This window comes from Branchiostoma lanceolatum, chromosome 5 (genome assembly GCF_035083965.1).
Source record: "Branchiostoma lanceolatum isolate klBraLanc5 chromosome 5, klBraLanc5.hap2, whole genome shotgun sequence".
NCBI lineage: Eukaryota > Metazoa > Chordata > Leptocardii > Amphioxiformes > Branchiostomatidae > Branchiostoma > Branchiostoma lanceolatum.
The window spans coordinates 4,029,439-4,050,774 of NC_089726.1; the positions used below are offsets into that span (position 1 = coordinate 4,029,439).

The following is a 21,336-nucleotide window of genomic DNA, read 5'->3' on the forward strand; positions in this document are numbered from 1 at the left end:
TGAAATATATCACATGATTAATATCTAGTGATAAAGAAGTCACATGTATTTCTCTGTGGAAAGAAGTGATGATATGAAACTAGTAATATGATATCTGTGATTACTACATGTGAGACACACTTTTGGGGTCATAGACAGGTCAACAGCTGAAAACCCGGAAGTGCGAGAACTGAGGCTCTGATCGAGGTGTAGATGTGGTTAGTTATCATTCAGGAGCTAGAGCTATCGTTACTGATACCAACTTGGCATCAACTTGACATACTATATCTCTAGCATCATACTTGGCCATAATAGAGAAAGCAGGGATAACGTTATAACTTTGTAGCCATTATGTTGTGTGATGACTTGCTATATGTCATGCATAATTCTCCATTCAACTGGTCATTACTTACCAAAAGTATTGTTTGATTAATCCTCCCATTGTTCTGTACCAGGCAATCAACACCTTTTGATGAACCCCGGACACACGCTGTGGGGTTAATCTTTATCAATATACATGTGCAACCTCGAAGACTTCAGCTCATTTTAACAATGCAACAAAAACTGCCACAAAATTAATCAAGATTAATCTAGCCAAGGAGGATAACCTCCTTGATCTAGCTCAAAGTTAAAACCCAGACCTCCTTAGATAACTCGTGCCTTTGGTGCTTGACGAAAAATCCTTGCTTGGTCGAATGACAACAATTTAGAGATAGAGAGAGCCCTGGTTGTTAATTGTAACGTTAACAAATGTCTATTGTGATCAGAGCAAAAAGGCCAGAACTATATAATGGACATCATGCTGTGTTTTGCCTAAGAATATAACATACAGTTACTATTTCATTCTTCCACCATACATACATGTATAGATCATCCGCCATGAGTGCTGAAGCTCTCCCCCCTCTGGAGTCAGGGAAGTTTATCGCAGAAAACAGTCAGGATGTGAAGGTGGTGCAGGCTGGAGTCAAGAAGGCAGCAGATGTGGTAATACATGATAATTCAATGTGCTGATTTTGTGGCATGCTACGTTTCTATATTAGAGATGTCCCTGTAGCTCATTACTGGTAGCAGCCTCACAGTTGAGCTCCTGCTTCCAATTAATCCAGGTAACTGTGAGAACCTGGTTCAAATCCCAGGGTCAGGGCATCTCCGATGGGGCTGCACTCACCTTTTGGAAGGGACATAAGATGGGGATCCCGTGTTCGAGGAGGGAGGTGCTTTGAGCACGTTGTTAAAAGGTGGGAGGGTAGTCCTCCCTGTAAAATATCCCCTGCTACTGACCATGAAACAGCAAGGAAACTTGCTTTAACCTATATGCCACTGTAAGCTGGTATCCAAGCCTATTACAGCTCCGCTCTTTGTCTTCTTATGCTTTTACGCTAATTTTGTTTCAGATATTTGAGAGCCTCAGGAAACGAGAGTTTTCTGTAGAGCTGTGGAAGGGAGAAGGTGCTACAGATGGACATGAACTCAACCCTAAAGTCATGGATGAGAAGGCAGTGGACTGGTAAGTTTTAAGGGCGTGTGCAATTTCATTTTGTGGCGTCAAATTGGCACATGGCATTGAACAGCCTAGTGGCTAGGCAAACAGACTCAAGATCCAGAGGTCCCGGATATGATTCCTCAGGCATTCTTGGCTAGATGTTGTGTCCTTGAGTTTTGTGTAAAATAAGAGATTGACTATGCCAGTAAAAGTGTTTGGTCCTGTCTAGACTTTGAAGTACAGTATACAAATACTCATTGAAATCATGGGCAAAAACATTCATCAGAAGTTAAAATACCCAGCTGCCAGGTGCATGATTTTTTTAAAAATATATTTTTGTTGTCTTTTCCAGGATTTTTCTGGTGGACACCCTGAACTTTTCCTTCTGGAGTGAAAGTGAAGAAAAGAAGTACAAAGTCAGACACAAGGGTCAAACATACACCGGGTACTGGTCACTGTGTGCTGCCGTCAACAGGGCCATGGAGGTGAGGAGTGTTATAATATCGTTTATTACTCTGAGGGTTAAGGGTTGATTATTATTGGCTTATGAACATCATCATCATCATCATCGTGAAAAAAAAACAGTACTTCTGAATGTGGCATGAAATGCCTGAATGGCTTAAAATTAGAGACTCGAGATCGAGAGGTCACAGGTTCGATTCCTGGCATTTCTGGCCTGATTTAACATGGCTTTCCTCCCTTCACCCAGGTTTAAAATGGGTACCTGACTTTGGTTGGGGAGTTAAAAGGTGGTGGATGGCGAGAGATGGGCTCAGTCTTCCAATACCGTGCCCTAGACATAGTGGACTATTACCCAGCCCCTATACTGCCTCAAAAAGGCTGATTAGGACTACTTTTACCTTTTTTTCCCCTAGTACTTCAACCTATATTATGTCTTCCAGGAGGGAATCCCGATCACCAACCCCGGGTATTATGCAGGGATGACGGAGAGGGAGCTGGCCTACCTGCTGAGGTCTGACTCGGATGTGGACATGCCCCTGTTACAGGAGAGGGTGAACAATCTTCAAGAGGCGGGCAAGGTCCTCAAGAAGGTATACACACGTTTGTTTTTATCGGTTTGCATTGCATACCTGGTAAACCACCTCACTCATGGCATAACACACCAGGTTTGTACTGGAGAGTACAAGCTGCATATCCGGATAGATTTAAATGAATTACTCACACTGGGAAAGACCTCTGCTCTTTTCGATTAGTTTGGTGGGTCTTTACCGGCTTGTAATGTGGCTCTCCTCAAACATGGGACCTCCATTTAGTGTTCTATTTGAGGGATGTCTCCAACCGAAGCTAGTCGAGTGAGAAAATTGGTGTAAACTGTCTTTTTCAAGGGCACAATGTTGGGACCTGTCAGGGATTTGAACACAGCAGATTATTGCATTCCACAGAATTTTTAGATTCTTATAATACTGATAATCATTTTCAGTGGAATTCTCTAACAACTATAGATTATCTATATGCAGAAATGTAGAACTGAGAGACTTAAAAGATCTTTTCTGTACCAAGCGATGCTGCTGCATAACAAATCTCTTTAAGCCTTAATGTCAAATACCTCCATATAGATTACAAGCACTGGTATTATCTATGTATTTTAATGACTTATACAGTACGTATTTTAGCACTTGTAATTGTATTGCTGATTTATGTAATTCTTAATAAGTCATTCCTCTGGAAAATTATGAATATTTTAAATCAATTTTGTGTCAATTAGCTGTAATTCAGACTGTTGTCCTGACTGTCTGCAAAATGCTAATAAAGATCTTTTGACTTTTGACTTTGAAAAAAAATGTCTAAAAATGAGCCACAAACCACAACTCTGTAACGACTGTCTGAATCTTAATTGTTTCAGAAGTTTGATGGGAGTTTTGTCAACTGTATCAAGAAGTGTGGAGGCAGTGCGCAGAAGCTCCTGTCCCTGGTGGTCTCCAACTTCTCGTCATACAGAGACGAGGCAATGTTCAAGGACAAAACAGGTACATGTATTAACTAACTGTTACTACTACCTTTTTGTTGTTTTTGTCTTTACTGCGTGACTTATAAGCTGGCTCCAGGCATAAAACACAAAACTATAATCTGAATAAGACCAGACTGCTGAGGTTTGATCTAGTAGACTCAAATTGGGGCATCAATAAGCATGGTGGGAAATTATCTTTAGCGTGCTCAATACCTCTCCCTAAACATGAGACGAATCTGTGGGAATGTAGCCCCTAACAGTGCCAACATTTACAGGTCGTTTAAATGAAACTCCAGACTTTGTGACCGATGAAAGCTTAGCCGTTACACGTACGCTTGTCCATGCTCAGGAGGGCTATAGCCTGAGCTTTAAATTTGTTTCCGTCCCACTTGTTAATTTTCTTTGTTCAATCAGTCATTAAATCAATGTTCAGCAGTGTAAGAGTGAACTGTTTTTCTGTTCCAACAGTCGCCATCTACAAGCGAGCGCAGATCCTCATCGCCGACATCTGGTCCTGTTTTGAAGGTCAAGGTTACGGCTCGTTTGATGACATCAGTTCCATCACTATGTTTGCTGACTACAGGTACAGTAAAACGTCAAATCTCACAATTCTGTCGAAGCACTACTAGTAAGAGCACCATATTACAAAAGAACGGTGAATGCAGAGAGATCTAATAAATGCAACTGCAACTGCGCTGAAGATTAAAGGGACTCCTGCTGAGGTCTCCAGTGAATATTCCTGAGTTGTCGGGTGGGATATCAGGGAAAAGCCTCCCTATGACCATAAAAGGAAGGGCTGAAAAAGTGCTGTCGTCTACCCGATGTTGGCAGTCCTGACATGGTGAACTTCTCAATGTAAATTATGCCTTATATTTGACCAACATAGCTTTTAGCTGTTCACTGATGACTGCTTTATCTAATCTTTGAATACAGAATACCTCAAGCCTTGTTGTTCTTTGGTGCCCTGGAGTACAGCCAAGCATTGCTGGACAAGATCAGTAACAGTGAGTTATTTGGTGTATAGAAAGTTTCTTAATGGTTTGTGAGGGCAAGCCAAGAGAGAAGTTCCTAATGGAATTAACATACCGTCTTTGCTAACTTTTAAGGTATAGTTCTAGGTCATTTTATGATGTAGTTGGAGAAAAATCAATAAAAAATACAATACTCCGGATTCCGGAATATATGACAAAGGGCTATACATGTACATTAATTCAATGTTTTGACGACTAAGTGAATGGTAAATGCGAAATGGTTTGGTGTTTTGGTGTTCTATACAATTTTCCGAATCATACAATAACAAGGTATACAAATAACTGGCTTCCACTGTATTTCTCATTCCCTCAATCAGTACCTGACTCACCTCCTCACCCGTTCCCTTGCCTAACTCATTCATTATCTCACTCTCCATCACTCACTCACTCATTCCCTTGTCTCACTCACTCATTATTTCACTCATTATCTCTCATTCTCTCAATCATTTTACTCTCATTATCTCACTCACTTGCTCAGTCTCACTCACTCACTCACTCACTCACTCACTCACTCACTCACTCACTCACTCTGTCCTTTCCAGACCACATGTTCAAATCGGGTGAGAGGGAAGAGGTGGAGATCAGGGGCTGTTCCATCTGGGCTGTCAAGGTCAGTACAGGTCAAAGTGCAAAGTTCAATATCCAGATGAAAACACCAACTACTGCAAGACAGTTTATTGAAACAGTTTTATGTAAGAGACAGACACAATTTTGTATTCTAGTTCTCACAATTCATATGTGTCTATGACGGTGGAATGTGTCTTTAATAATCCTAATGGCATAAGTCCTGCAATAACAATTATATATGATTATGACACTATATAGAAAGAACATTATAAAAGAAGAAAGGTACATGTACTCTGGAAGATGTTACCGTGTAAACTGCGAACATTAGACCACCGCAAAAATTCCAACATTTGAAGTACACAAAAATGGTTAATCGTAGATAAAGAGATATGGTATGTTATCTAATTACACATGTCACAGCAGATATCACCGTTTAGAGAAATTACACGTACAAAATGTATATTGATATAATGATGATAGTCAAACCTGGTCTCAGCAACCACACAAGGCACTGAGCCCCACTGCTGTTGAGCAATGGCATTTTCCAAGAGACTGAAGGAAAGGGCCATTGTTTAGAACGACTGGGGCCCATAAAACACATAAGCTGGATGATTATCAGGCTAATTTTTACCAAAAAATGGCCTCTGTTGGGCTGGGTGCCACTGTCCATCAATTTTGGTTGTTGAGAGGATTGTACGAATGCCCCTGTGGACTGCAAAAAAAGTGGTTGCTGGTTGGGTGAGACAGTTGCTGCATAGCAGAGGGTCTTAACTAAATTTGACAGGACTGTTTAAATGTGGCTTGTGACTGCAGGTTGTCCAGTGGTGTGGTTGCCCAGCCAGGTTTGACTGACATCTTTCCCATTCCCCCCTCCACAAAATTATCCAGGCCAGGTTTGACTGACGTCAGAAATAAACCCTTTTCCATCCCCTCTCCACTTTATCCAGTCTTTATTCCGCCCAGTTCTGATGCCCCCTGACTGGTGTAGTCCACCAGCACGTTACCCATGTGGTCGTTCAGGGTCTTGAACTTCCTCTTACGGTTCCCAACCTAAATGGAAAAAAAAAAAAAACATTTAAACATGAGACTCACTGCTATTAAGTTTAGCAATCATGTCTACATCACACTGCCCAAGCCATGCTGCAATATGTATTCCCTTCTTTTGAAACATATGGCAAGCAATTGATAACTAGACATTACATTTACATGTAAGTATTACCAAATATGACGAGCATTGTTCCTCATCAATATATTGAGAATCACAGAAACAAAAACACAGACAAACCCAACAACAACCCAGCTACCTTATAATTCAGTACCATACATGAATCAAGTCTACAATACTATAGTGTAATCAAATCAAGAAAATATTGTATACATGCTGCAATGAACCATGCTGTGTACAAGTTACTACAAGTAACAACACAATGGTACTTTCATAACACTGTAGTATACCTTTTTCCTCTTCTGCATTGGCGCTATTTTCTTGCCCGTGTCCTGTACATAGCTGATGCCTTGTCTGTTCAGGTATTCTTCGATCTTTTTCTCGTCCATGGAGTCTACTGCTACAGAACGCCACAACTTCTGGATTTCTGGGGGAAAATCATTTTATACTTATGTATATAACATATCAACAGCTTACTTACACCGTCAAACTGTCTATGATATAGTCACCCTATGTCATCGTACATGTCCGGGGATAATTGAACGTGTTCCTATGAGTTATAGGTACAACTTCTATTATCCCTGGCAATGACATTCCCCAAACCAGGAAGAATCAGGTGTTTGATTATGCCCAGACTGATTTACAAAAGAAGTACAAAAAAGCCATTTTTCTCGGTATTGCGCAAGTGAGGAAGGGGAACAGCCACCAACGTTGTACAGTGATACCAGGAAACGTTAGCCTGTAATCCAAACCTATTATACTAGTAGCTCCCGAGTGCGGAGAGGAGACTCGGGAGCTATAATAGGTTTGGATTCCAGGCTAAGGAAACACTTGACAGCATCTGTGTGCATTGTGAGGGCTCCCCGTGGAAGTGAATACCCGCAAGACCCCGGGTTCAGGGAATGTCATTTGAATGCATTCTAATTATCTACAGACCTGTGCAAAGACATACTACTAGTACGCAGTTTGTGAGCAAACTCCTCTCATGACGAAAGCAGTTTACGTGGTTCAAATTCCTCTGTTGAAATTTCTAATATCAAGGCTTGTCCTCTCACCTTCATCTACTGTGAGCTGACAGTCCTTGTCGTTGTAGAAGAGGACTTTCTTCTTGTCTATTGGCCGAGTGATGGTCAGGACTCGATCTCCCAAAGCCTGTCAAAGATGATGTGTATAGATTAAGTGTAAAATTTAAATAAATACAGATGTAGTACATATAGTATATAAGTTATAACGTTACACGAAATAGAGTAAACACTGCACTGTTAGTATTTCAAACACACACACACGCACATAAACACACACACACAGCGCCACACACAAAACACTCTCACACATACATGTGCACACACGCACACATAATGCATGCACGCAGTTGCACACACATGCACCTATACACACACACCTGCACGCACTCTCATGCACATGCACACACACACACTCAAACACACTCATCCACTCACACACATGCACACACACATGCACACATACGTTAGATGTCCAACTAAACTTTAAGAAACAGAACTTTTCTCCCACCTTAATTGCTTTCTCTGACTTGGGCAATCCTTCCTGCACATCCTCCAGCAGAATCCCCCCCAGTCCGTTCTGATCGTGCTTATCCAGTAGTCTCAGAAGGGCCTTCTTATCCTTCATGTTGTACTTAGGTTTAAAGACGAACCTTCCATCTGGGAGACACTGTATCTTTGGGTTGTTTGGAAGTGCTTCTGTCCCGAGCCAGTTTCTCGTCCCAGTCGTGACCGTCAGTTGTTTTGTTTCGTCCAGAATGTCATCCAGAGAAAGCGGGTGTGTGTACCCGTTCTGGTGACGGGTTTTCATGTAGTTTATGATCTTGGCCAGCACGCTAAACTTGTACTGGGACGTCCCCGGCGCTGTCTTGTAATCAAAACTGCCGGATTTTCCATGTTTAGGTTTGTTTATAGAAGATATGGACGAGAAACCTGACGGCCTCGCCTTTTTAGCCTGTTTCCTTGAGGAAAAGTCGTCAGATTTGGGCTTGCGTTTCTCGACAGCAGGCGTGGCCAGAGCCCGCTTTTTGAAGGCTTCGCGTTCCCGGAGTAGTGCTGGATCCATCCTGGTAATTTGGAGTCCAACTGATGACAAATTTCAGTGAATTTCAAACATTTCTTACGCAGACACTTTCTCGTGACTTCTCCATCGGCTTGGAAATCGAATTCTGTAAGTGCGCGTGCGTAAGAAGCCCTTTAGGCCATTCTATTGTTTTGAAGGGTGTTTTGGACTTCTAAGTTAAAAATAGACTAAGAGTTAGGTATTAGATATTCTTTATGTGAAGGATTTAAAACTATATAAAGAAAATTTTACAATTCATTTTGTTGATATTGATAAGAATCAATTTTGGTATTAGCGTCTTCTTATAAACAACGAAATCTTAAATCTCCCTAAATATGGAATGAAACATCCACTGGTAAAAATCCAAGATGGCCGCCAAAGTGTCGAAAATTTAGACAGAAAATTCTGTCTTTTTTTCCTCATCTTGTTTGGGCATAAACTATGATAATGGAAGATAACACGATGGTTAAGGAAGAGGATTTAGAGAAGGCAGAGGTGGACGCCATTTCCACGGCGGCCAAACACGTCGCAAACATGCTCCAGAGGCCGGACCAACTGGAGAGGGTGGAGCAGTACCGCAGAAGGGTGGCCAGAAAAAAGGCCTCGGTGGAAGCTCGGCTGAAAACGGCTGTTCAGTCCCAGCTCGACGGGGTGAAAACTGGGCTAGGACAGCTCGGGATGGCGCTAGAAGACGTACAGGAGGTAAGGATGAGCAGAATGTCGTTGTATTTGAACCGTATTTGAGTTTATTTCACTGTGTCAAAACGGAGACAAGCTAAAATCCAGCTCTACAGTAGGTCAAAGGTCAAAATGGGTGTGATTCCATTTAGCATCAAATCATCACACCAGACTTGTAATAGGTCAAGAAACGATTTTAGCTTAGGAGAACTACATGTAGCATACTGCTGTACATTTGTTGAAATGATATTTAATATTTATAAGAAGAGATACTGAGTTTTTAAATTTCACAGGGGCTCTCAAAACATTTGATCCCTCCCATTTCCCTCATCTTATTATATGATTTTCCCCAAATACAGGAGGGGCATCCTCACTACATACACATGTGGCTTTACACAAATTATGTAGTTAGATGTGCAGAGGTTATGTATGTTGCAGGCCATTTGATGTATTATTATAAGTTATAATATATATAAGCCAGAAGCCACTGACAGGTGCCTGCTAGTAGTAAAGGACTTCCTGGGGGAGGGGGGATACTGTCAGCCCAGCTAAATGATACAGAACTTGTGCTTAATTCAACATCTTTTCTTATGTCCTTTTTTAGTTTAAACCACAGTATAAACATTTGCATTTTCAGTCGACAACCTACTTTTCATTTTATAATCACAAAGAAATGCATTATTTATTCCTGCTGTTAACCTCCATGATTAAAAGTTTTGCTATTTTTCCCCTTCAGGTTCAAAAGCAGTTGAACGAGGTGGAAGACACATACAAGAAATGTCACGACTTGAACGAGAAGCTGAAGGAAGTGAAGGCAGTCGGCGCACGGCACAGCCAACTCGCCTCTGCTGTGGAGAACCTCAAACACATCTTCACTGTACCAGAAACAGTGGAGGAAACACAAATGTTGATCAACGAGAACAAGTTGTTGAGGGCGCACAAGCTCCTGACGGACTTAGAGACCTCGCGAGATGACCTTCTTCACGAGATGCACAAGCTACCTTCGCCCAGCCCCACCGACAACGCGCTACTAAGGCATTATTTCGCTGACGTTGGGAAACTATCGGATTCCATGGCAAAGCAGCTTTGGTACAGCATCTCTCGCGCCCTGAGCATGGTACGGAAGGATCCCACCATGCTGGTCACCGCACTGCGTATCATAGAACGGGAGGAGCGGACAGACAAGGAGATGTTGCAGCGACAGAAGATCACCGGCTTCCTTCCACCGGGCAGACCCAAGAAGTGGAGAGAGACTTGCTTCAAGACTTTAGAGGTGTCAGTCGCCACCAGAATCGAAGGGCACCTGCCTGAGACGAGAGACCTGAACAAGATGTGGCTGGTGCGCCACCTGGAGATCACCCGCAAGTACGTTCTGGAGGACCTGAGGGTCGTGAAGGTGATGTTCCAGCAGTGCTTCCCGCCGGACTACAACATATTCCAGCGCATGGTGAGCATGTACCACAACGCCCTCTCCGTGCATCTCCAGGAGCTGATCTCGGACGAGCTGGAGTCGAACGAGATCATCTCGCTGCTGATGTGGTACAACTCATACGAGTCAGAGGAGCTGATGGGGAACCACGAGCTGGAGATCGACACCTCACAGCTCACCCCCCTGCTGACCGAAGAAACCACGGCCAAACTCCAACAGCAGTACCTGAAGACTCTGTACAAGAACGTGACAAGCTGGACGACCAACGCCCTGAACAAGGACGTCAACGACTGGCAGCAAGACACGGAGCCAGAGGCAGACGGCGACGGCTACTACCTGACCCAGCTGCCGGTCATCGTGTTCCAGATCATCTGGGAACATCTGGAGGTTGCCGCATTGGTCAGCCCTCGGCTGAAGTTGCGAGTGGTGGACCTGCTACTAGAGTGCGTCTTGCGCTTCACAGAGCAGTACCAAGAGGCCATCACGGCCTACAAGGGGACGCATTTCGAAGATCGCAGTGGCTCTCTCTTCTTCACTGCCTACATGATCGCCATCATCAACAACTGTCTCGCTTTCAAGGAGTACACTCAACAGCTCAAGTCAAAGCACCTCGCCACGGATGAAAATGCGTCTCGCGAGTCCAAAATCAAGGCAGTCATCGACCAGTTCACCGGTATTGGCAAGAGAAGCTGCCACTATCTCCTAGACGAGGTCTTCACGGATCTGGAGCCTCATCTGAAGGGGCTGGTGACGCGTCAGTGGGTGACCAGCGACACGGCAGTGGACACCATCTGCGTGACCATCGAGGACTACTGTCGCGACTACGTCCACCTGAAGCAGCACTTCTTTGTGGAGCTGATGGTGGAGGCCGAGAAGCGCGTCACGGTCGAGTACATCATGGCGATGATCGGGCGCCGAATCTCCTTCAAGAACTACGAGGACAGGAAGACTTGCGCCGAGAAGGTTCAGAAGGAGGCCGGTCAGATGGTGCAGCTGTTCTCCAAGCTGGCGCCCAGCCAGGAGAAGTCTCCCTGCGAGGTCCTCAAGGTCATGGCGGAGGTCATCAAGCTGCAGGACACGGCCTTCCTGTCCTTGGAGCTGTCTGGACTGGTCAAGGACTACCCGGACATCCAGCCGGAGCACATCCAGGCCCTGCTGGCCCTGAGGGGCGACGTCAGCAGGTCGGAGGCCAGGCAGCTGGCAAACGAAGTCCTCGGAGACGAGGCGGAGAGAGCGAGGAAACCCGCACCCCCTCCAGGGGGCATGTTCGCTCAGATCACCATGCAGCCGACCATGCCACTCATGAGGAAGAACTGAACCACTTTGTTAAACAAGAAGGGTGGCCTCAGAATCAGTCACAAATGTAGCATAATTTGTGGCAGCAAAGAATTTGGTAGCCTGGTATACAAACCTATTATAGCTCCCAAGTCTTTTCTGTCCTCTCCTTTACTTCTGCAAATGGCGGAGAGGACAGAAGAGACTTGGGAGCTATAATAGGTTTGTATACCAGGCTACCAAAGTCAAGGGTGAAGTTGAATACACTGTTAGTGTTACACAGCTTAGACTGCAGAGAAAATATGTAATAGTCTGGTATGCTATATGTACATATATGTCATGATTACTGGTATATACAATAATATAGGCCTGAAGAATTTAAGATGGTATACCAGTCTTGTTATGAATAGTGCCTCGAATTGAAATTTTAGAATTTGCTTACCTTTAAAGTATCCGCTTTTATGTGTTAGTCCTGGAGTCCTAGATGTTGGTACTGAAATGAAGAAAGGTCACTTCCAGTACATGTATTTGTGTCAGACTGAAGAAAAATGGTAATGATCTAGGCAAATAGCGTGATATATATAAACTATATATAGCTGCATTGTATGTATTATTTGAAAATCAATATTAGAAAATCATTTGAATTATAGTTTAACAAAGTTCTTTGTACAACAACCAGTAAATATTTAATTGCATTATTGTTCATGTCATGTCTGTGTCTTGGCTACTGATTAATTAAAGCCAGAATGGTGCTGAACATGTCCAGTAACTTGAAATCTGCTATATTTTTTGTCCCAACATTTTTGTATCATCTCTATAGAGCTTAACTAATATCAACATCAGCAATGATGATTGTCAATGTAACCAAATAATAATACATCTACAGCACTTCTTGATAGGCATGAAGGAATTGGGATGAAACAGGTGTTTTCCCATCAGGTAATGTAATTTTTTAGGTGACAGTTTTAACATCTGTTAGCACCAGTGGAGTTATGAAGTTGCCAGGATAAGACTGGCCTCACAAACCAAAGGGTGAGGGTTCAAATCCCCAGTAGTGGCATGACTTCTGTGTATGAAGGATTCCATTCCATACGTTTAGGGGAATGAGCATCTGTGTGTGTGTGTGTGTGTATGTCTGTGTGTGTGTGTGTGCGTAGATGTGTGTGATGATTGTGTGTGTAGATCTATGTGTATGTGAATCTCTGTATGCTTGTGTGTACAGAACTACTAGGCATGTGTTATGAAGAGTCTACAGTGATAGCGAGAGTCTAGAATAGGCTCTATCAGAATAGTATCAGTATTGACTTTGGTTTGTGAAGATTTTGGTTGTCAATATTTCAAAGGAGGCATCCATGCACTCTGAAATTAACGGCCTCGGTTTTCAAATGCTCAAACCAGTTCAATTGAACCTTAGACGTGATATAAAAGTCCCTGTTACAAGGACTGCTGACTGAATCATGACCTCACAACCAAAATGGCAATTTTTGCCATGCAGACAGGCCAGACGATCGCTAGAGGGCACTTTTCTCACCTTGCATTTCCCCATTGCTCTTGCTTGGCTGACTATAGTTGGTAAATGTGGGTAAAATACAACTTGAATCCATCCTTTTTACTTGGACTGATAAAATACCTAGGACAATAGTGTGGCCATTAGCTATTATGCAGCAATGGATAGGGCAGCAAAAATTGTGACGGTTTTCATGCAAGATATACAAATGTGACGCTCGATGGGAAGGGCCAGGGCGTTACGAAGTCTATGCAAGTCATTACATGTACAACCACCATTTCATCCTCACCATTTAATTTCTAATGGTTGCGTGGCCAGCTTTTTAGAATAACATAATATATAATTTGTAATGTTTATTGCAAGTACATTCCCGAAGGCTAATTGCAATTACATAATACATGAGTATAATGGTACAGATAAAATGAAAAGGACTAGTTTCTACTACAGTCAATTGCTTACTTTTACATTCTAGAATATACATCTATATACTTATGTTTGATTTGGCTTCTTCTTAAAAAGCATTTCTTTAAAAAATATTTCTTGTTTCCCCTGTAGCTGATTGAGGAGGAGATTTCTCGGATGTTGGCTGCGGACCCGGCAGCTAAGGACGTGCCCGTGAACGCCATCCTGGTGGATAACTACCTGTGGGACCTGAGGCGCGCCCGCCGCGTAGACATGGACAACATGCCCTTCCACAGGATAAGGACCATCTATTACTGAGAGACTGTATTTTTTATAGTATGTATTATGTGTTCTGGGTTTTTGTTTGGAACGGACTTGATGGTCATATACATGTAGGTCTCAGATGTTGATTATCTTATCGGGAGTCAACAGAAAATAATTCAGTAAATGCTTTTAAGTTTGTAGTGGACAGAAAATGGTGGTTTTATAGTTGTTGTTTTTTGTTTAAACAATGAGGTAGGTGGGCAGAGAAGTTAAATGCATTTACAAGTGTGTGCATTATATGATCTCTTACTGATATGAGGCAATGAAAGAATTAAGCTTTTTTCATAAGATACCTTTGTTCAGCAACACAATGATTGTGAACTACTTGTAATGTATGTAGCTTTTGCTATCATGTTAGAAGAACGACAACGGTGCAATGTATGGTAACAACTATTGAACACAGTGCAAAATAGAATGTATAGTGTTCAATGTGTACCATGCACTACATGTAGTAAGCTTAAGAATTCGAGATTGAATTATGATTATCACTTATCTTCAATTACATTCCTTCCCACTTATTATCTGCTATCATTTTGAGCACTTCTGATTTCCGTGAATTGTAGAAACAAATCTCAATCAATAAAGCTGCCAAATTTTGTACCAAAATGAGGCTGAAGTTGGTGCTCCTACCATGTGTGACTGTCAGGTGTAGAGAATGTCATTATGGACACTGGGGCTTGATATTGGCGGCATTCTATTAATTCTTTCACAATTTCTGACGGTTGACGTAAGAACATTTAGCGTTTATCTATTTCCTCCATTTATACTTTGCATCGGTACGATATATATTTACCAGTATGATAACCCCCCCCCCCCCCCCCAGAAACGTGGAAAAACCGGTATGACATCCTTTGGGTAGACAATGTAGAAGACAGTTTGAGGTTGTTCCAACGATTTCTCTATGTCAAGGTCCGTTCTGCAAACCAGGCTCTATCGCCAGTGGAAAAGGCGGGGTACGTATCAGCCGGATGCGCTCTAGTTATTTCAGCTAGTTATGAGTAATCTCCAAGCAGATTTGCCGGTGTCAATAACAGTATCCAACTGAATACTGAGCCGATTGTTACGCAAACTAGCGGTATCAGTACTCGAGTACATTGCGCCATCTCTATTGACCTAATCTCGATCGGATATTGGAATGTTTACAGAAATAAGCTCACTATTAGAGAAACGATGTAGAAAATATGACAATAACGCAGTGGGGCAAATATAGAAGACACCTGAAGATTGTGATCCAGAGGGCTGTGGCTCGAACCCCGATCGGGCACGCATGTGAAAAGTTTCTTCAGCGATTAGATCGTAAAATACGAGGACCTTGAGTTAAACCCTTCAGTTCCGTGTATGAGCGATACTCATGCGTGAAGCCTCTACATGTTTAGAATCTAACGCATTTAGATAAGAATACGGGTGACCCGGTGTTCTTGGTCAAATTGAAGACTTTACGCTCCCGCAAGAACTTCGATACATCGGGCAGCTGAGAAATATGATTGCAATATCTCGAGGTTGTATATAACATTATATACACTGCGATATCGACAAAATGAACGTTTTATCTATAGTGGTTTACGTGCGCCAACAGCAAAGTATTTCATTAACGTTCTGTTGTTTTATCGGGACCGATCATACACAATAGCGTTGTTTACTAACATGTTTCCGGCTCCAAGCAGCGCCGAGGTATTCGTAGATAAAAGAAAACCCCACCTTCCCAAGGTAGTAGCCCCCTTCGCAGTCTTCTAGGAGCGCCAGATTTTATGGGGGTGTACTATATCGCCTATGTTATTGTAAGCGAGAGGCCATTGTCACGGCTTTTTCTTGTGTTGTCGGTCCGGCAGACTTTATGGCAGTCATATAGCTGTCGCTCTACCTGCGTCAGCGAATTTTTTTTTCAAAGCTTCTCGACAACAAAGGTCCAGAAATTAAAGGAAGAAGTTAAGTTCAGCACACAATGTTTTGGGCTGTGTGCGTCACCGGCCGTTTAAACAAGTTCGGGACAAGTTGGGTGAAGTTTTGTTCGTTCGTTCGTTCGTTTGTTCGTTCGTTTGCTCTTTCGTTCGTTCCTTCGTTCGTTCCTTCCTTCGCTCATTCCTTCGTTCGTTCATTTAGACCGAAATTCAGTCCAGAGTGAAGACACGCATTTCCAAAAGACAAAACACCTCTCATTCGTTTATTTTACATATATCTATGTTTACAAGTTATTCTCAAGCCTTGGATAGCCATCATGGACGTAGAATATTATGGATATGAGCCTATAGTACAGTACCTAATAAAAGATAACACTGACGATAGTTTAGAATTCCTACCAGTCACATGAACCTTATTTTATCCTGACATATTCGAAGAGAGAATCATCAAACGTATCGTATATCTATGTTTTTTGTGTTTTTTCAAGGCCAAAAAAGCATATCTATGTTGCTGCTTACTGCCCTTAAAACTCTATGATGAAATTGTTAGATAAAGTACATGAAAGCGGCACGAAGTGAGCGGATTTCCGAAATTCTTTCACTCGGCCAAATGTTCTTTTCTCGACATTAAATACATTTTTGAAGTGGATAACATTCAGTAGTACATAAGAAGTTTGAAGAAAACACTAATGAGTCACGAAAGTAACTGTTCCACGCATGGAAAGATTTGATTATGATCATTAGAAATTAAGTATAGACTAAGTACTGTTGTCTCAGACCGCAAAATGTACCACCACAACCAAGGACGACAGAAGAACCAAAATGGCGGACATGCCGAGATGGGACGCGCCGCCGACCGACATGTCCGGCTCCGTCATCATGCTGTCAGTCAGGTTCTGGGTTGTCATGGAAACGTTAATCATAGTCATAGCAACAGCAGGGTTGGTACCAGATGGGACGGTCTGTGATTGGCTGGTTGTCTGGGAGACGGTCTGTGGTTGGCTGGTTGTCTGAGGGACGGTCTGTGGTTGGCTGGTTGTCCGAAGGACGGTCTGTGGTTGGCTTGTTGTCAGAGACTCAGGTTGACAGACAGACAGGGTGAATCCACAGCAGAGAGAAAACTCCAGTCTGTTCTCCGGGGTGTCGGGAACGACGGCCGACTGCTGGTTGATGTCTTGAGGGATCAGCACCTCCTCCTCCCCGTACGTCAGGAAGAAGAAGTAGTATGACCCGACGTCGACGTTGTGAGCGACGCACTGATGCACGTTCTCGTATCCCATCTTCGTGACCATGAACGTGGGGTGAAGAGTAGTTGTATCCCCGTGGACGTGACAGCCGTACGACACTTCGGCCGTGTAAGAAGTCGACGGAGGCTCCTTGAGCCCGTGTTTGGCGACCACACGACCCCACACCACCATGTCGGCCGCCTGGACACGATCATTGATAGACCAGGGCATGTACCCGTCGGGTTGGCTACATCCGCGGGCCGGCTGGACTGCCAGCATGGCCACCGCCAGGCTTAGTAGGAAACACCGTTGCATCTTTACCACCGCGAGACGCACACGTCCGGCTGGTACGGGTAAAGGTCGTGCAATAGGTGGCCTGACACACTACCTGACATCTGATGTACCGGACTCGTCCATTTTGGCATTACATCAGGGTAACGCAAGAAAATAAATATTTTCTTTATCGGCCTAAATAGCTTGTCACAGACATTATGACCGTCCGGTGTTGTAAGCAATGTAAGACAAACGCTCTTTTTTGTCCTCAAATATAACTTAACCATTACTTTCCCACTAAAAAAAATGCTAATTTTGCTACTTTTTCCCTAAAAACTAGATTTCGACTGTCCAATGTGGTTGACTACTCAAGGTGTAAGCGAAATTAATCACCAGTGACCAATCGACGAGTTAACTTTAGTCACCAATCGTATCTAAGTTTATTGTCCCCTATAAAAGTGCCAGAGTGTTGTGAAGACCTTTGTTATAACGTCAACACACTTCAGGCTAGTTCCGTCCACGGGTTGCGTTGCTGGGCAGATCTTAGAAAGTCCCATCTTGTGGAGATGTCGGTACACTCATTAGTGCTTCCGTATCTTCCTCTCTTTTTATTCGTGAGAAAACTTTCAACACCGAACAAAGTAGTGAAGATAAGATGAACAAATTCTGAAAGCTGTGGGGCTAAACGAGGTCACGCCTAGAGCAAGCATCGGTTGTACACGTAATATGTACATGTACATATTTCCCATTCTATGTGCTAAACATGACGTCACTTTCTCATAAGACAACCCTTTTTATCTCCCTCTACTATTTGTCTACGGAGTCTACTGTATGTTTGCAGCAAAATGTTATCAACTTGTGAACTAGAAACATTTTACTCAACGGCAGCGCTAGACCACATTCTTCTTCATTTAAATCCACAAAAACGGACGTTATGTAAAGCAGGCTAGTGTAAACATGCCCGAAGTCGACCCTTGATCGGTCATTTACCAACTGGTGCACACAGCGTTGGAGGGCTACTTAGAGCCAGAAACATGTACAATACGCAATGACCCTAGGCACAGGGTATGGTACAGAATACATGTATGTCCCAGATACACACGACGCATGCGCACCACATCTTCTCGACTGTGCGTTGACAACATAATTCTTTACAGACATTGATATTCTACCGGACACAATGCTTGTTGAAGTTTTGTTGTATACGTTTGTATAGTTTTGAGTTTTATGAGAATACTCCATTTCGACGGTTTGGGCCAGTAAGATTACATGAATGACGTCATGATGACGTCATATTACGTTCAATAATCTAGCTAAAGATCGCTAAAATGTCCGCAAAACGACTGTTTTGGAAATTGGCGAGAACATGTACTCTTGAAACAGCATTTGCTGCGCCTTACTACGAAAAAAATCAGGAAACGTTAATGTCATCATTCTGGTAAAGATATTGATATCATAATGTGAAAGAGGCGATCAGATATCTCTGGATTTATGGTAAGGTGAACATCAGCCATCTTGAAAACAAGCGGTCGTTATCATAGGAAATAGATACCATCGACCCAAAACTTAGATCAAGGCTCTAGCAACAAACACTCCCCGAAAAAAAAAACTATTTTTGACTTTGGCCGCCTTATGTTTTTTTTCCTTTCTTTTCTTTTTACGGACGTAGCATCTTAAGTAACAAAATGTCCACGATCCCTCTCCGGCAGAATCGCAGCCATATCAGACTGGGGACGAACGAGTCTACCAATAACGCACGATTGATGCCGAATCGGCCCAATTTGGACCACAGACTTAAGATATACATAGGGGCGGTGGTCGTAAAAAAAAATCTTAACAAATAAGTCGAAACCTAAAACGACTGCTCGGGCAATTTGAAACAAAACACAGTGGTTTGCTTTCTGTCAACAATCATGTTATTAAGTTTTCATCAGTTGACAATATTCGAATTCCAACTCCTCTCTACACTCCACAGTTGTTTGGCCTTTACTTTGCTTATGATGCCAAGATACTGTCGACACGAAGATATAATAAACAACCAAGACTGGTGTAGGGATGTTTGGCCTTAAGAAGCCGGTGTGGAATGTTGTATTCTGTGAATTTTAACCTTTAGCACACTGAAGCAGCCGTTTGACACCCAATTCCCTATTGGTTACAGAGTTTGGCAACAGAGAAACGGTTAACTCAAGACTAGCTTTACAATTTGAACAATCCTGACCCGACGTTGTCGCTCTTTTCTCAAGCAAAAGGGAAGATGGCCGTTCAAAGTACGGTTACTTTGGTCGCAATTTCTTCACTGTTTTTGTTGTCTGCCTGCCTTGCGGTAGAAACTGAAGGCGAGGAAGGCAACTGTCCTACGCGGATGGCAAACAACAACGAGAACAACATCACGGTGGTGGCTCCGCCCGGACCGAGGGGGGACACGGGGCCGCTGGGACCGAGGGGCGCTCAGGGAGAGAAGGGAGGGACAGGCCGTCCCGGGAAGCTGGGACCACGAGGGCCACAGGGGTAGAAGGGCGAGAAAGGAGATGCGGGACGGATGGGGAATCAGTCGGTTGGGGGGGCTGTTTACGTCCGATGGGGGCGGACAGCGTGCAACGAGAGTATGGACACGGTAACGGCGTACTCTGGCCTGGCCGGCGGGACGTTATGGAGCGAGCAGGGAGGAGGGAGTAACTACCAGTGCCTCCCTGCAGACCCGGAGTGGGGCCTGTACAAAGATGGGGTTGAAGGGTTGAAGGCCTACATGCACGGCGCGGAGTACCAGCTCAACACTGACGCGCCGTACGACGAGGCCACAGTCGACGACCGCGAAGTCCCGTGCGCCGTCTGTTACTGCCTCTCTCGCCGCGCTCAGATCATGATCCCCGCCCGCAAGACCTGCCCCGAAGGCTGGACGCGAGAGTACGATGGATACCTGATGACGGGGTACCACGACCAGGCCGGCCGTAACGAGTTCGTGTGCGTGGACGGAGAGCCCGAGGTGCTACCCGGCGGGGAGGGGAACGATAACGGCGCGCTGTTCTACCCCGTGGAGGCCCGCTGCGGCTCGCTGCCCTGTCCTCCTTATGTGGAGGGAAGGGAGCTGACGTGCGTCGTCTGCACGATATAGCACTTCGACAGAACGTTTCGTATAATGTTGTTTTCGCGTCAGTTTTTGATGTCCTGTCTAGTGTTTGAAGATATCGTATGCAGTGGACGAAATTCTAATAAGGTACCATGCTGGACGAGAGTTAAAAGTCTGCCTGCCTACGTGCCTACGTGCCTACGTGCCCAGACCAGTAACTAGCCCCTTGCTCTCCACGAAGTTCCTCCAGGAAGCCATGTCCCATGCCATAGCCTCCGCTATCCATATGTTTAACCCAGTGTCACTCTCTATCTATATCTGATCCTTCCTTCCATCGCTTAGGTCTTAGAGTTAAAAGACGTCTTGTTATTGTTGACATTTGACGTTGCCACTGATTATTGATAAATGCCACGTGATAAATGCAAACAATCCACTTGTTCTTGTAGTGTTTTGAACAACTCCCCTTAGTTGGGGAAACATTCACTAGCTAGTTAGGCTGTGCTGCACGATATAGGGTATTAACAATCACGTGACAATGTGTTATTTGCAAAGTTGGTGGGTGAAAGAGGTCATTTTTGATCTGTTTTTATGTAAAGATGTCAGGAGCCTTCCACAAGTCAAATCAAACTGTTAATTTGCCACCACGTTGATATACTAACTTTTTGCCCACGCACATTAGACACAAAAACACGAAAAATATAGTTCTAGTCTCTTAGAGTCATTTTGTTTTCACATGATGGCATTGAATATTTACAGTTGAAAGACTACTAATGATTTGCGCAAGCAAGTTGTTGACATTAACACATACATTATGCATCCAATTAAAATGTTGATGACAAAAAGCTTTTCTCTCATCTTAATTTGTAAGCATAAGGTACCAAGCTAAGCTATTACATTTGTGAACTTACTGACGCTAGAACGCACTTAATGTATGCCTAATGCATATAGTGCATATTTTTGTATAATAAGTATCAGGAA

At 43.5% G+C, this 21,336-nt stretch overlaps 5 protein-coding genes across 6 annotated transcripts; 3 read left to right on the plus strand and 2 right to left on the minus strand.

Annotated features, from left to right (window-relative positions):
- Positions 1–102: 102 nt before the first annotated feature.
- On the plus strand, positions 103–14,523 carry LOC136434508 (queuosine 5'-phosphate N-glycosylase/hydrolase-like). Of its 2 annotated transcripts, none has more exons than XM_066427344.1 (10): positions 103–197; positions 849–963; positions 1,374–1,486; positions 1,815–1,947; positions 2,365–2,514; positions 3,327–3,450; positions 3,900–4,014; positions 4,365–4,435; positions 5,005–5,072; positions 13,724–14,523. In XM_066427344.1, the coding sequence occupies exons 2-10, from the start codon at positions 859–861 to the stop codon at positions 13,886–13,888; spliced, it is 1,044 nt and encodes a 347-aa protein (XP_066283441.1). In that variant the 5' UTR covers positions 103–197; positions 849–858; the 3' UTR covers positions 13,889–14,523. The 2 variants fall into 2 exon arrangements, with proteins under 2 accessions (XP_066283441.1, XP_066283443.1); XM_066427346.1 differs by having other exon boundaries at positions 110–186.
- Positions 5,123–8,385, minus strand: LOC136434512 (general transcription factor IIE subunit 2-like). The gene is made up of 4 exons (XM_066427357.1): positions 7,728–8,385; positions 7,250–7,346; positions 6,485–6,621; positions 5,123–6,079 (listed from the first exon to the last, which is right to left on the minus strand). The coding sequence occupies exons 1-4, from the start codon at positions 8,280–8,282 to the stop codon at positions 5,969–5,971; spliced, it is 900 nt and encodes a 299-aa protein (XP_066283454.1). The 5' UTR covers positions 8,283–8,385; the 3' UTR covers positions 5,123–5,968.
- On the plus strand, positions 8,617–11,712 carry LOC136434500 (exocyst complex component 3-like). Its single transcript, XM_066427330.1, has 2 exons — positions 8,617–8,981; positions 9,694–11,712. The coding sequence occupies exons 1-2, from the start codon at positions 8,721–8,723 to the stop codon at positions 11,701–11,703; spliced, it is 2,271 nt and encodes a 756-aa protein (XP_066283427.1). The 5' UTR covers positions 8,617–8,720; the 3' UTR covers positions 11,704–11,712.
- A 1,270-nt stretch (positions 14,524–15,793) lies between the features above and the next one.
- On the minus strand, positions 15,794–17,419 carry LOC136434513 (coiled-coil domain-containing protein 3-like). The gene has a single exon (XM_066427358.1). It carries the CDS (start codon positions 17,331–17,333, stop codon positions 16,566–16,568), a length of 768 nt encoding a protein of 255 aa, XP_066283455.1. The 5' UTR covers positions 17,334–17,419; the 3' UTR covers positions 15,794–16,565.
- Positions 17,420–19,828: 2,409 nt separating this feature from the next.
- Positions 19,829–21,276, plus strand: LOC136434514 (uncharacterized). The gene has a single exon (XM_066427359.1). The coding sequence runs from the start codon at positions 19,831–19,833 to the stop codon at positions 20,401–20,403; it is 573 nt and encodes a 190-aa protein (XP_066283456.1). The 5' UTR covers positions 19,829–19,830; the 3' UTR covers positions 20,404–21,276.
- Positions 21,277–21,336: the final 60 nt, after the last annotated feature.

Bases quoted from the DNA above. Each gene is read 5' to 3' on its own strand.
- LOC136434512 (XM_066427357.1), bottom strand. From the start codon at position 8,282: ATGGATCCAGCACTACTCCGGGAACGCGAAGCCTTCAAAAAGCGGGCT. The intron at 7,347-7,727 runs GTGGGAGAAAAG...CATCTTTGACAG, and splicing joins AGTCAGAGAAAGCAATTAAG to GCTTTGGGAGATCGAGTCCT. The intron at 6,622-7,249 runs GTGAGAGGACAA...ATTTTCCCCCAG, and splicing joins TCAGCTCACAGTAGATGAAG to AAATCCAGAAGTTGTGGCGT.
- LOC136434514 (XM_066427359.1), top strand. From the start codon at position 19,831: ATGGGGAATCAGTCGGTTGGGGGGGCTGTTTACGTCCGATGGGGGCGG.
- LOC136434513 (XM_066427358.1), bottom strand. From the start codon at position 17,333: ATGCAACGGTGTTTCCTACTAAGCCTGGCGGTGGCCATGCTGGCAGTC.
- LOC136434500 (XM_066427330.1), top strand. From the start codon at position 8,721: ATGATAATGGAAGATAACACGATGGTTAAGGAAGAGGATTTAGAGAAG. The intron at 8,982-9,693 runs GTAAGGATGAGC...TTTCCCCTTCAG, and splicing joins CGCTAGAAGACGTACAGGAG to GTTCAAAAGCAGTTGAACGA.
- LOC136434508 (XM_066427344.1), top strand. From the start codon at position 859: ATGAGTGCTGAAGCTCTCCCCCCTCTGGAGTCAGGGAAGTTTATCGCA. The intron at 964-1,373 runs GTAATACATGAT...ATTTTGTTTCAG, and splicing joins TCAAGAAGGCAGCAGATGTG to ATATTTGAGAGCCTCAGGAA. The intron at 1,948-2,364 runs GTGAGGAGTGTT...TATGTCTTCCAG, and splicing joins CCGTCAACAGGGCCATGGAG to GAGGGAATCCCGATCACCAA.